Source organism: Equus caballus, chromosome 1 (assembly GCF_041296265.1).
Source record: "Equus caballus isolate H_3958 breed thoroughbred chromosome 1, TB-T2T, whole genome shotgun sequence".
Taxonomy (NCBI): Eukaryota; Metazoa; Chordata; class Mammalia; order Perissodactyla; family Equidae; genus Equus; species Equus caballus.
The window spans coordinates 130,368,428-130,383,543 of record NC_091684.1 but is presented as its reverse complement, the minus strand read 5'-3'; the positions used below and the strand labels follow the sequence as shown (position 1 = coordinate 130,383,543).

General features: G+C 38.0%; 1 protein-coding gene across 50 annotated transcripts in view; it reads left to right on the top strand.

The window, feature by feature from the left end:
• The window catches only part of SCAPER (S-phase cyclin A associated protein in the ER), a 521,075-nt gene that overhangs the window by 29,572 nt on the left and 476,387 nt on the right, over positions 1-15,116 (top strand). For 47 of the 50 annotated variants that reach the window (XR_011438966.1, XR_011439156.1, XR_011439026.1 and 44 more), the window contains 1 exon segment: positions 8,837-8,903. Coding sequence is in view for 23 of the 50 variants with exons in the window: in XM_070267830.1 (XP_070123931.1) it covers positions 8,898-8,903 (6 nt within the window). In the remaining 27 variants the exon portion in view is untranslated. 50 annotated transcript variants of the gene reach the window in all.

Sequence of the window (15,116 nt, the reverse complement as noted above, 5' to 3'; positions counted from 1 at the left end):
TCTAAAGACTTTATATTTTGATTAATCAAAGAGTTAATATAATTTGGGAAGTTGTCTTTGTGAGAAGAACTTTGATATGATAACTTTGAAGGCAGACTGTTGTGAGGTTTGAATCCCAGCTCTGCTGCTTGTCCTTGGGCAGATTACTTAATTTTTCTGATCCTTGATTTCCTCATCTGTAAAATTGGGATAATATTATTCACCTCCCAGATTTGCCGATAGCCAGTAAATGAGGTGTCTGTAAAGAATTTAGAACCACTCCTGATCCACAGGAAGCCTTCAACAAATGCTTTCTTGTTTCCTTCTTTCTCTCCACTCCCTCGAGCTGCAATTTTTTATTTTCTGTAGTTAACCATTTGGTGGTGTAGATCAATCCACCTGGTGGATTATGCGTGGAAGCATAATCAGGTACTATACACATGCATTTATAAGTAATTTTGGTGAGTGGGATCCAAAAGCTATAGTATTTTAAATACAGACTTTAAAAATGTTTGTCCTTACAACTTCATAAATATGTAAGAATCACTAAAAGATTGGTTTGATACTGACTTTATTAAAAGCTTTATTTAGCCGCTTTACAGGAATTTTTAAAGATAAAATGAAGGGACTTGAGATTCTGTCTTTTCTTTCACCTTCATAGCCAACCAAAATCCAACCTAGTTTTTTTTTGAGGAAGATTAGCCCTGAGCTAACTACTGCCAATCCTCCTCTTTTTGCTGAGGAAGACTGGCCCTGAGCTAACATCCGTGCCCATCTTCCTGTACTTTATATGTGGGACGCCTACCACAGCATGGCTTGCCAAGCGGTGCCATGTCCACACCCGGGATCCGAACTGGCGAACTCTGGGCTGCTGAGAAGTGGAACGTGCGAACTTAACTGCTGTGCCACCCGCCAGCCCCCCAACCTAGTTTTAAAGGAGCTGCAAAAATTCTTTAGGAATCCCATGTGAACATTCTTTAAACACTTAGAAGGTGGTGGTGGTGGTCTTTAGTGGGAAGTTAAACAGAATTCTCTGTAATGTTGCAATCTGATATCCATTGTGAAATTGACATTTCTGAAATTGTAGAAGTGAAAACTGCAAATGGTTTGTATAACCAAAATTAAGATAAGTCGTTAATAAAAATCTGTTTCCAGGGGCCTGCTGGTGGCGCAGCGGTTAAGTGCACACGTTCCACTTCTCGGTGGCCCAGGGTTCGCCTGTTTGGCTCCTGGGTGCGGACATGGCAAGGCTTGGCAAAAAGCCATGCTGTGGTAGGCATCCGATATATAAAGTAGAGGAAGATGGTCATGGATGTTAGCTCAGGGCCAGGCTTCCTCAGTAAAGAGAGGAGGATTGGCAGTAGTTAGCTCAGGGCTAATGTTCCTCAAAAAAAAAAAAAAAAATCTGTTTCCAGTTTTCTGCTGTGATGGTAACCTTTTTCACAAATATGTTTGGCTTTGGCAATAGTTCTTGTGGAATATAAACAGTGAAAATATCTACAGTTCATTGGTGGAGCCCACCTTAAAAAAGTATTAGAGGGAAAGATTTATAGAAAGACTTTTTCCTGTCTGACCTGAAACACTAGAGATTTCATGAAGCTTTGCTAAAATAATTACTACTTTCTTTTGTTTTTGTTTTTTTGATGAGGAAGATTGTCCCTGAGCTAACATCTGTTGCGAATCTTCCTCTTTTTGCTTGAGGAAGATTGTCCCTGAGCTAACATCTGTGCCAGTCTTCCTCTTTTGTATGTGGGATGCTGCCACAGCATGGTTGATGAGTGGTATGTAGGTCTACAGCTGGCATCTGAACCCACAAACCCTGGGCTGCTGAAGCAGAGTACGCAAACTTAACCTCTATGCCACTGGGCCAGCTCCTAATTACTTTTTAATAACAACTTCTTAAAGTAGTAAATTCATTACATGTGGTTTTGAAAACATATGCAAAGTAGAGAGAATAGTAATATGAATTGCTATGTACTAGTTTCTCTGTTTCAGCAATTACCTGTGCAGCTACCCTGTCCCCCATGGTTTTGAAGCCAGTCTCAGACGTCATATTTCATTTGTAACGATTTCAGTATGTGTTAGGTCTGCTTTTAATCTAGTATTGGAAAAGAGAACTAATTTTGGTATTTGTGAAGAGAAACGTCAGGTTCATCAGAGAAAATAAATGCCTATTGGTTGATGTACTCATGGCAGTACATACAGAAGTGATCAGAATTGAAAACCTTGTTAAACAACTTGGAATTATAAAATGTCTATCTTGCTTTTCAAAATACTTTTTTTTTTTTTTTACCATAATACACTTATTTTCCACTTAGCAAAGGCATGAAAAATTACTGATCCTAAGTACCAGACTCATAAAGGCAAATACTCAGATTTTTTTTAAATTACAGAAGAGGCAAAAGCATGGGTGATAGATTTTGTGAACATCAGAGAGAAACTGTGATTGCAAACCTCAGTTTTTCTACAATTTATTGGCAAAGGAGAACAATGGATAGATGTACTCTCCTGGTTTCACTTAGATGGGCCTGTACTTTTTAGAGTAGTGCTGCTATCAGGCTTCTCACTGTTTTGGGTATGGCATTTACTTCGTGCCTTTTCAGAACCTGTGCACCCAAACTCTGATAAAGAAAAGAGAAGTAGGCCTTTCCTGGCACTTGAGCCAGTCTTGACATTTCCATCTCTAGGACTCTTAGGTATCTCCACAGATATTCTGGGACTGCAGGGCAGGGTAAGATGAGTGAGACTTCAGTTTATCACAGACACAGAATTTTTAAGGCAGACATAAAATTCAGTTTATCACAGGTCGCAGCTTGTTCAGAAACTTGGGCCCAGTCAGTCCTAGTTTTCATTCCCTGTTTACTGACTTGTTTTGTTTTTTTTGTGCTCCATCTTCTCCTTGGCCATTGTTTTGCTATAGCCCAGAATTTCTCAAATTTCATTAATTTGAGTAGCACTGCCAATGTTTTACTAATATCCATTTTAAATATGTTATTTTGATTTTTTTCATTTATGGTAGTGTTATAAATTTTCTTTTAAAGTTTAGGTAAAAATGTAGTTCTATTTAAAGAAAAATGTAAATAGTTTAGGTGGTAGTTACGGCAAATATGAAAGTAGTAACTGAATCATTGAAATTTTAGATTAGGAATTAGCTCTTTTTTTTATGTTACAGCTTTATTGAGATATATTTCACACACCATAAAATTCAACCATTAAAATGTACACTGCAGTGGTTTTTATTATGTTCGTAGAATTGTGCAACTATCACCACAACCTGTTTTAGAATATTTTCAGCGCCCCAATATGAAGCCCCTTAACCATTAGCAGTCATTACCCAAGCCTGGCCTCCCTCCCCTATTCCTCATCCTACCCCCCATGCCAGCCCTAGGCAGCCACTAATTTACTTTTTTTCTCTATGGATTTGCCTACTCTGGACATTTCACATCAATGGAATCATACAATGTGTGGTCTTTTGTGTTTGGCTTCTTCCATTTAGCATAATGTTTTCAAGGTTCATCCATGTTATAGTATGTATCAACACTTCATTCCTTTTTTTTTTTCATAGACTTTATTTTTTTAGAGCAGTTTTAGGTTCACAGCAAAATTGAGAGGAAGGTATGGAGCCTTCCCATATACTCCCTGCCCCAATTCATGCACAGCTCCCACATTATCAACATTCCCCACGAGAGTGGTACCTTAGTTACAATTGATGAACCTGCACTGACACATCGGTATCACCCAAAGACCATAGCTTACATTAGGGTTTACTTTTGGTATTATGTATTTTATAGGTTTGGACAAATGTATAATGACATGTATCCACCATTATAGTGTTATACAGAGTACTTTCACTGCCCTAAAAATTTTCTGTGCCCTGCCTGTCATCCCACCCTCCCCTCAACCCCTGGCAACTATTGATCTTTTTTCTGTCTCCATAGTGTTGACTTTTTGAGAAAGTTCATTTCTTTTTATGGTCAAATAATATTCCATTGTGTGGATATACCACATTTTACTTATCCATTCATCAGTTGACGCACATTTGGATTGTTTCACTTTTTGACTGTTATGAATTATGCTGCTATGATTATTTGTGTACAAATTTTTGTGTGGACATATGTTCATTTTTCTTTGCTGTATACCTAGGAGTGGAATTGCTGGGTCTTATGGTAACTCTGTTTAACTTTTTGAGGAACTGCTAGGCTGTTTACCAAACCAGCTGCGCCATTTTACATTCCCACCAGCGGGATATGAGGGTTCCAGTTTTTCCACATCCTCTCCAATGCCTGGCTGTCTTTTGGATTATAGCCATCTTAGTGGACGTGAAGTGGTGTCTCATGGTGGTTTTGATTTGTATTTCCCTAATGACAAATGATGTTCAACATCTTTTCATGTGCTTATTAGCCATTTGTATATCTTTTTTGGAGAAATGAGGTTATTGCCTTTTTAACCAGACATAATGGTACCATTTAACCTGACATGGGCTCTTGCTCTCGTGCTTGCTTGCTCTCTATCAGCTTTTTATTCATATCATTAAGTGGGTTGCTTCCCAGAAATACTTTGTCGTATTTAAATACTGTGACACGTACATCCTCTACTTATGTTTCTTAATCTATACGTTGTAGTACCTGTTTGCCCAAGTGCATTTGGAGCTATCTTGAATTTAACTTAAAAAAAAAAAAATTCATGTATCTTAAGTACCACTGCCTTTCATTTCAGAGGCTGAGACAATAACCTGTCAGGTGTCAAATTGAGTAGTAGTACACAAGACACATAGTGATGTGTTTGGAGTAAACCAGTATCTGGTAGGATTTAAGAGATAGCAGTTCAGTCTTGAGCCTTTTTTTCCCCTTGGGGAGAAAAAGGCATGGTAATTACAATTTGTGGTCTCTGGGTTGAAAATTTTAGTCAAAGCTGAGTTTAATCTTTAATTTGGGAGTATATTTAAATTTAAATCATTACAGTCTTTTAAAGTTGTAATTGCATTGCAATTACATTACAGAAAATCTGGAAAAGAGCAAGGAAAAAAATTACCCACAACTCCAGTGGTGTACACTACCAATTATTGAGTACTGGTTCTGTGCTATTTGGTGCTTCATGCATAACTTTTTTGAAAATAATGCTACAAGGCAGATATTTTTACCCCCATTTTCGAGCTGTGAACCCTGAGATTCAAAAATGTTAACTTGCCTAAAGGTTACATAGATTGTAAGTGGCAGTCTTGGGATTTGAATTCAGGTCTGACTTCAGAATTTATGCTCTTTACTACACATTACTTCTTGTCTGTTTCCAGTCTGTTTTCCAGTGCATATGGATCATATGGTACATAAATTCACATGGTACATCAAATTTTGTGTCTGCCTTAAAAAAGTTTGATATCTAGGCTACAACTGTCTTTATTGGAAAGGCTAAGTACACAGCTTTACTGATTGATTCTAGAATCACCAAAAGAAGGTATGTCTGCTTAATCAACAAGCCATCCAACTTCCTTTCTTCCCTTCAAAATCTTTATTGAGTGCCTACTGTTTGTAAGACACTGTCTTAAGTAGGGGAAAGAGGTTTTTCAGATATAATCTTGTCCTTCAGGATCTTAAAATGTAGTAGAGAAGAAAACTCTCTGACAAGGGAAATAGGGAAAAGAGAATAGCACTTACTGAGCATCGGCTGTGTGCTAGGTTTTATATATTATTTTGAAATTTATTTGGGTACCTATTGTGTGTCGGATATTGTGTTAACTGATGGAAACTCTAGTGTGCTGCCATTTAGCTCTGTAAAGTAGATATTATTCTCTTTACAGAAGAGAAAACTGAAGTTCTGAGGAATTACATGACTTGTCCAAGTTTATATAACCAGTAACTATAATTAGCTAAAGTGGGATTCAGTGCCACATCAACATGCATTCTTTCCCACTGTGCCTTCCTGATTTCAGTAGATATATTTCTCATCTAATCCTCCTAACAACTTTGTAAATTAGGGATTTTTTTCCCGTAAACTCTGTGTCCTTTTCTTTAAATCAGTTTTTTGAGGTATAATTTATATACGGTAAGTGCACCCTCTTTTTAAGTGAACAGTTTAATAAGTATTGAAAAATTTATATATAGCCGTGAGCCACTATCGCAATCCTGATGTAGAACATTTCCATTTCTCCAGAAAGTTCCTTTGTGCTCCTTCCCAGTCTTTCTCCTTCAGCCAAGGCAACCCTCCTGCAATATTTCTCACCTAAGATTAGTTTTGCATGTTCTAAAACTTCATATAAATAGAATCATTCAGTATATATTCTTTTGCACCCACTTTCTTTTTCTGAGTATAATGTCTGTAATATTTATCCATTTTGTGTGTATCAGTAGTTTATGCCTTTCTATTGCTTTCTATTTTAGTATATGGATATATTATAATTTGATTATCTCTTCTCCTGTTGATGGATATTTGGGTTGTTTCCAGTTTTGGGATATTCTGAACAAAGCTGCTGTGAATATTTGTATACAGGTTTTTGTGTGGAAAATTTTTCATTTCTCTTGGGTAAAATACCTAGCCTTCATTTTTATGGATGAGAATATCAATACTCAAAGAGGTTAAGTGACTTCTCAATGTCAGATAGCCAGTGATTTGGTTGACTCCGATACCTCTTTCCACTATATCACGTTTTTTCTCACTTTTTAGAGGTAAAGAATACAGGTGAAATGGTTTGGGAATTCAGCTGAAGATCCCTGTCAGCTAGGGAAAACAGAGTAGCCTTCATGAAGATGACTTTTGAGCTGGCTTTGAAGAATTAATAGGCTTTTAATATAGAGAGGGTGAGAGGAAAGGAGCAAGGTGAGCAAAGGTGCTTTAGCATGGGCTTCGTTCATTAGTAAATAAGTATTTAATTAATGCCTGCTCAATGCCAGGCACTGTTGTGTGTTCTGGGGCTAAAGCAGTAGCAAAACCAGTGAGTGGGGAGAGGTGGACAGTACACCAAGTAAGTAAATAATATAAGGTGATAAGTGCTCTAGAAGAGAAGCAGGATAGAGATTGCCAGTGGTTGGAGTCAGGATAAATGGGTTGCAATTTTAAATGGAGTACTTGGGACAGCCTCACTGAGAAAGGGATATGTGACCAAAGACAGATTAAATCTTGAGTGTTCCTAATGGGAGTCTAGTGCGTGTAAAGCCCTGAGGCAGGAGTGTGTCTGGTATGTTGGGGAAATTAAAGAGGCCAGTGTGGCTGGAATGGAATAAAAACCAGGGGAGGAGAGGAGTAGGAGATGTGGTCAGAGAGGTATGGGGAGCTAGAAAGTTTAGGGCATGGCAGGCTACTGTGAGGACTGGCTTTACTCTGAATGAGATGGAGAGGCATTGGAGAGTTGTGAGCAGAGGCACTACATTTAAAAAATATAACAGCTTTATTGAGATAGATTTCAGACACCATATAATTCACCGATTTAAGAAATGATTTTCAGTATATTCACACAGTTTTTCAGTCATCACCATAATGAATTTTAGAACATTTTCACCGTCCCCAAAAGAAACTCTGTACTCATCAGCAGTCATTCCCATTTTCCTCCAGCACCCTAGCCCTAGGAAACCACTAATCTACTTTCTGACTCTATGGTTTCCCTATTCTGGACATTACATATAAATGGAATTATTATTTTTTTTTTTTTTAAGATTTTATTTTTTTTCCTTTTTCTCCCCAAAGCCCCCTGGTACATAGTTGTATATTCTTCGTTGTGGGTCCTTCTAGTTGTGGCATGTGGGACGCTGCCTCAGCGTGGTTTGATGAGCAGTGCCATGTCCGCGCCCAGGATTCGAACCAACGAAACACTGGGCCGCCTGCAGCGGAGCGCGCGAACTTAACCACTTGGCCACGGGGCCAGCCCATAAATGGAATTATTAAATATATGGTTGTTTGTGACTGGCTTCTTTCACTTAGCATAATATTTTCAAGGTTCATCCATGTTATTCTTTTTTATGACTGAATAATATTCCATTGTATGGATATACCACATTTGGCTTATTTCCACTTTTTGGCTATTATGAATAACACCACTATGAATACTTGTGTATAAGTTTTTCTGTGTCCATGTGTTTTCATTTGAGGTGCTGCATTTTAAAAGGAGCAGATTCACTTGACAAAGGATAAATGACCTAGGCTCTCATCCCAGAAGAAGGTTTGGTTCCAATTACTGCTAGCTTTTCTTTGTTCATTAGCTCTCCTTACAGGGTTAGGCCATTGTTTCTAGCAATTTCCTTCTTCCTTTGTGTTCTTTCTAGTTTCTGTGCCTTGGATTTCTTTGAGTAAAGATTTGTCCACGTTAAATAGGTGCCCTGAAAAGTAAGATCTGTTCTGTGTAGAGCTTTATGTAATTGGTAATTAAGGTATTCTGATGAAATCTTAGTTTATGAAAGTTCTTAAAGAGAGGTTACACAGTATTTTGTGTACTGAGTTGGGGTTTATTATTGGGATATAAAGTCAGTGAAAACAGCATTTAAAAAATGAAATAGAATAGAGAAGGAAATGTCAGAATGGATTTCACACAATAGGGATAAATATTACTTCATGAAACTTTTATTTGTTTCTGTTAAATGCATGTGTGAACTGAGTCAAGATATAAAGTGTGTGTCTTTATAGATTGTAGTGAAAAAACTTTGAAGCCTGTTTCTCTTCTGTTATTATTTTTTTTTTGTGAGCAATGAGGTGTTCAGCATGGAGTATTTAAAATATGCTGTGTTATATCCAAACAAGCAATATAGGAGTGATTTTTTTGTTGTTGTTTAATATAATGAGAAACGTGGGCATGAGATTTGTATCTTTTTATGAATAAATATGATTTTCTGACAATTTTATGACTAATAGTATATATATATATTTATTATTGTAGGAGTTGCACTCTGTGGATTTATGTGGTCAATGAGCTTCTTGGCACAGAAGGGAGTTAAAGAATGATGGTAAGTGATCAAGCTACCTTAAACACTAACCTTAGTTTTTTTGGCCTTCCTCTTTCCTTCCTTCCATCTGTTTTTTTTTTTTTCTTAAAGATCGGCACCTGAGCTAACATCTGTTGCCAATCATCTTTTTTTTTTCCCCTTCTTGTTCTCTCCAGAGCCCCCCAGTACATAGTTGTATATTCAAGTCATAGGTCCTTCTGGCTGTGCTACGTGGGATGCTGCCTCAGCATAGCTCGATGAATGGTGCCATGTTTGTGCCCAGGATCCAAATGGGTGAAACCCTGGGCTGCCAAAGCAGAGCACGCAAACTTAACCACTCGGCCATGGGGCCGGCCCCATCTATTTTTCATTTATCTTTTTTAATGTAATGTTTGTTACATACAAGTTACTCTATGGAACACATTTGTTGTAAAGCACAGTAATAAAGTGAACAACTGTGAATGTTGAGAGCCTAGGAACTGTTGCCTCTATGCTAGACTTACTCTTAACATTTGTGGGTCCTAGGGTAAGAATACAGATGGAAGCCAGCTTCTTTTATGTCTTATCTTAAAAAGTTATAAATCAATTCATACCAACACCTTGACCTACTTTCCTACCCAGGGCCTAGCCAGCTCTTAAGAGGAGCCATATTCTCCCTGGGGCAGGCACAGTGGAAGCTGGGCTAGGGCATTCTCTGAATTTGGGATGGGGACTGATGTGGTGAAACTCACCAGAGAGCCTGGGCAGACAGGTTCACCTTCCCCGCACTTTACTTTTCTAACTCAAGATTTTTGGGCAGTTCTAAGTGTCTTCTTAAACTAGCCCACTCAAACCAGGAGGAGGAGGGAATGCAGTTATATGAGGGAACCCAGTCTGCCTGGACACCTTCTTTGGGAGATTTAGGGTATTTTTTAGAAGATGGTCTTACTAAGTATAGAAGTCTAGGTTGACAGATTTTTCTCTTAGTATCTTGAAAAAAAATTATTCCAGTGTCCTCAGCTTTTCAATTTTTTGATATTTCTTTTTGATTTAACCTAATTTTAATATTATATACATCATTTACATGGTTAAAAATTTAAACTATAAAACAGTATTCATTTAGAGAAGTCTAACATTCATCTCTTTTTTTCCTCTTCTCTTGGAAAAATTCTTTTCCATTTTTTTTTATTGTGGTAAAGCACACATAGACTTTATCATCTTAACCTTTTTTTTTTTGCTGAGGAAGACTCATCTTGAGCTAACGTCTGTGCCAATTTTCCTCTATTTTGTATGTGGATCACTGCCACAGCATGGCTGCTGATGAGTGGTGTAGGTCCATGCCTGGGAACCAAACCTGAGCCACTGAAGCAGGGCATGCTGAACTTAACCACTAGGCCATGGGGCCAGCCCCTATCTTAACCATTTTTAAGTATATGGTTCAGTGGTATCAAATATATTCATATTACTGTGCAACCATCACCACCATCATCTCCAGAACTCTCTTCATCTTGCAAAACTGAAACTATACCCATTGAACTCCCTATTCCCCCTTCCCTCAGTTCCTAGCATTCTACTTTCCTTCTCTCTCATTTTGACTACTCTAGGTACCTCATCTAAATGGAATCATACACTATTTCTCTTTTTGTGACTGGCTTATTTCACTTAGCATGATGTCCTCAAGATTCATCCTAGTTTTAGCATATGTCAGAATTTCCCTTTTAAGACTGAATAATATTCCATTGTATGTATATACCACATTTTGCTTATCCATTCATTTGTTGGTGGGCAGAGCTGCTTCCATGTTTTAACTATTGTGAATAATGCTGCTGTGAACATGGGTATACAAGTATCTTTTCAAGACCCTGCTTTCAGTTCTTTTGGATATATGCCCTGAAGTGGAATTGCTGGATTGTGTGGTAATTGTGTTTTTAATTTTTTGAAGACTTGCACCCCCCCTTACTGTTTTAGGTAGTGACTATACCATTTCACATTCCTACCAGTACTGCACAAGGGTTCCAATTTGTCCACTTCCTCACCGAAACTTATTTTTTGTTTTTTTGATAGCCATCCTAATGGGTGTGGTGGGTAATCCTTTTTACTAGTTTTTCGTTTATCCTTTGTTGCTTATATTTTCAAAAAGAAGCAAATAAGATATATGTGTATGTATGTATATTATGTATATATGTTTATTGCTCTCTCTTTCTTTTTCCTTTTTCCTTTTTTTAAGATACTTGAAGTCTCTAGGCTCATTTTACATCTCATTGAGTCGTCAAGGTCTCTTTTAACCCAAACCAGAGGCTTTTTTTTTTCTTTCTTAGATTGGCACCTGAGCTGACACCTGTTGCCAATCTTCTTCTCTTTTTTGTCCTTCTAGTTGTGGCATGTGGGACACCGCCTCAGCATGGCCTAATAAGCAGTGCCGTGTTGGTGCCCAGGATCTGAACTGGCGAAACTCTGGGCCGCCTCAGCAGAGCACGCGAACTTAATCACTTGGCCACGGGGCTGGTCCCCTGCTCTCTCTTTCTTGAATACAGAGATATCATACAGTAGTCCTCCATTATCTGTAGTGTTAGTTACCTACAGTCAACCACAGTTCAAAAATATTAAATAGAAAATTCCAGAAATAAACAATTCATAAGTTTTAAATTGCACACCATTCTCAGTAGCGTGATGAAGTCTCAAGTTGTCCCGCTGTCTTCCACCCAGGACATGAATCATCCTTTTGTCCAGCATATCCACACTGTATACACTACCCACCCATTAGTCACTTAGTAGCCATCTTGGTTATCAAATTGACTGTCACAGTATCACATTGCTTGTGTTCAAGAAATCCTTATTTTACTTAGTAATGACCCCAAAGCTCAAGAGTGGTGATGCTGGCAATTTCGATATACCAGAGAGAAGCCATAAAGTGCTTCTTTTAAGTGAAAAGGTGAAAGTTCTCGACTTAATAAGGAAAGAAAAAAAAAAATTGTATGCTGTTTGCTAAGATGTGTGGTAAGAATGAATCTCCTATCTGTGAAATTGTAAGGAGGAAACAGAAACTTGTGCTAGTTTTGCTGTTGCACCTCAAATATGTATGTGTAGGAAAAAAATATAGTAAATTAGTGTTCTGTACTATCTGCAGTTTTAGGCATCCACTGGGTGTCTTGGAACATATCCCCCACAGATAAACAGGGATTACTTTATTCTAATACCTTATTTTTTTTTCCACTTAGCAATATAGATCTTCCTTGACTTATGATGGGGTCATGTCCTGATAACCCATTGTAAGTTGAAACTATTGTGAGTGGAAAATGCACTTAATGCATCTAACCTACTGAACATCATAGCTTAGCTTACCATACCTTAAACATGCTTAGAACATTTACATTAGCCTATAGTTGGACAAAATCATCTAACACAAAACCTATTTTATAAGTTGAGTCTGTCATATAATTTACTGAATACTGTACTGAAAGTGAAAAACAGAATGATTGTATGGGTATAGAATGGTTGTGTCAGTTATTTACCCTTGTGATTGTGTGACTGCCCAGCATCATGAAAGAATACAGTCATGTCTCACTTAATGGCAGTGCTACATTCTGAGAAGTGTGTCGTTAGTTAACTTCTTCATTCTGTGAACATCATAGAGTGTATTTAAACAAACCCAGATGGTATAGCCTACTACACATCTAGGCTATATGGTACTAATCTTAGGAGGCCACCATTGTATATGTGGTCCAACGTTGACCAAAACGTTGTTATGTGGTGCATGACTATATCATACTGCATATTGCTAGTCTGGGGAAAAGATCAAAATTCTAAGTATGGTTTCTACTGAATGCATATAGCTTTTACACCATCGTAAAGTCAAAAAATCGTTAGTTGAACCATTGTTAAGTCAGGGAACGTCTGTATATTTTAGAGCATTAGAGATACTCATTCCTTTTTACAGCTGCATAGTGTTTCCTTTTGATCTGTGTTACTTTTAAACAGCTCTAATGGGCAAGGTATAGTAAACCACTGCTAATCTGCCACTTGTGACTCTATAAGGAATGTGGCCAAAAACCTGAAAGTAAGTGAAAAATGCGTATGATCATCCACAATAGATAATCCACACACTGAAAGTATATTCACTATACTTGTAGAATTCTTGAATTCCTTATTCAGAATCATAATAGTACATTTCCTATAATTCTAACATATAAGTACTGATAGCTGATAGCTTGATGGAGAAGGGAAAATAATTAAGAATTAAGCTTTTGTATTCTGCCTAATCATCAGGAAGTAAAGAGCTTAAAAATTCTAAAAACACTTTAGTCTGGGCCCATTTATTTTATGACAGCCATCCCCTGCACTTCTATAGCTCCTGAGGGCATAATTATATTACAAAATATCATACAAAAATTGGTGTTCATAGTGATGACCTGAAATTACCAAGAGGAAGTTGCTTCAGTAGCCTCTTATTTTATTTTATTTTATTTTTTTGAGGAAGATTAGCCTTGAGCTAACTACTGCCAATCTGCCTCTTTTTTTTTTGCTGAGGAAGAGTGGCCCTGAGCTAACATCCATGCCCATCTTCCTCTACTTTATACATGGGATGCCTACCACAGCATGGCTTTTGCCAAGCGGTGCCATGTCAACAACTGGGATCCGAACCGGCGAACCCTGGGCCACTGAGAAGCGGAACATGCGAACTTAACTGCTGCGGCGCCGGGCCAGCCCCAAAGTAGCCTCTATTTTAAAAGTCAGGGAAGGGGGCCAGCCCCGTGGCCAAGTGGTTAAGTTTGTGCGCTCCGCTGCGGCAGCCCAGGGTTTTGCTGGTTTGGGATCCTGGGCACGGACATGGCACCTCTCATCAGGCCACGTTGAGGTGGTGTCCCACATGCCACAACTAGAAGGGCCTGCAACTAAGATATACAACTATGTACTGGGTGGATTTGGGGAGATAAAGCAGGGGAAAAAAAAAAAGATTGGCAACAGTTGTTAGCTCAGGTGCCAATCTTTTTTTTTTTAATTGAGTTAAGGATAGGTTACAATCTTGTGAAATTTCAGTTGTACATTAATGTTTGTCATTCATGTTGGAGGTGCACCACTTCACCCTTTGTGCCCACTCCCCACCCCACCTTTCCCCTGGTAGCCACTGATCTGTTTTCTTTGTCCACATTTTTAAATTCTTCATGTGAGTGGAGTCATACAGAGATTATCCTTCTCTAACTGGCTTATTTCACTTAACAAAATTCCCTCAAGGTCCATCCATGTTATTGCAAATGGAATGATTTTGTTCTGTTTTACAGCTGAGTGGTATTCCATTGTATATATATACCACATCTTCTTTATCCATCATCTGTTGATGGGCACTTAGGTTGCTTCCACGTCTTGGCTATTGTAAATAATGCTGCAATGAACATTGGGGTGCATAGGACTTTTGGAATTGCTGACTTCAAGCTCTTTGGATAGATACCCAGTAGTGGAATGGCTGGATCGTATGGTAGTTCTATTTTTAATTTTTTGAGGAATCTCCATACTGTTTTCCATAGTGGCTGCATCAGTTTGCATTCCCACCAGCAGTGTATGAGGGTTCCTTTTTCTCCACAACCTCTCCAACATTTGTTACTATTAGTTTTAGATATTTTTGTTATTCTAATGGGTCTAAGGTGATATCCTAGTGTAGTTTTGATTTGCATTTCCCTGATGATCAACGATGATGAACATCTTTTCATGTGCCTATTGGCCATCCGTATAACTTCTTTGGAGAAATGTCTCTTCATGTCTCCAGTCCATTTTTTGATCGGGTTGTTTGATTTTTTGTTGCTGAGTTGTGAGAGTTCTTTATATATTATGGATATTAAGCCTTTGTCAGATATATGACTTGCAAATATTTTTTCCCAGTTAGTGGGTTGGTTTTTTGTTTCAATCCTATTTTCATTTACCTTGAAGAAGTTCTTTAGTCTGATGAAGTCCCATTTGTTTATTCTTTCTACAGTTTCCCTTGTCTGAGAAGACATGGTGTCCGAAAAGGTCCTTTTAATACTGATGTCAAAGAGTGTACTGCCTGCATTTTCTTCTAGAAACCTTATGGTCTCAGGTCTCAACTTTAGGTCTTTGATCCATTTTGAGTTTATTTTTGTGAATGGTGAGAAAGAATGGTCAATTTTCATTCTTTTACATGTGGCTTTCCAGTCTCAGGTGCCAATCTTAAAAAAAAAAAAAGTCAGGGAAGTGTGATTCAGAGATCTTCATCCAAAACAGTAAAGCCGAAAAGAATTTATG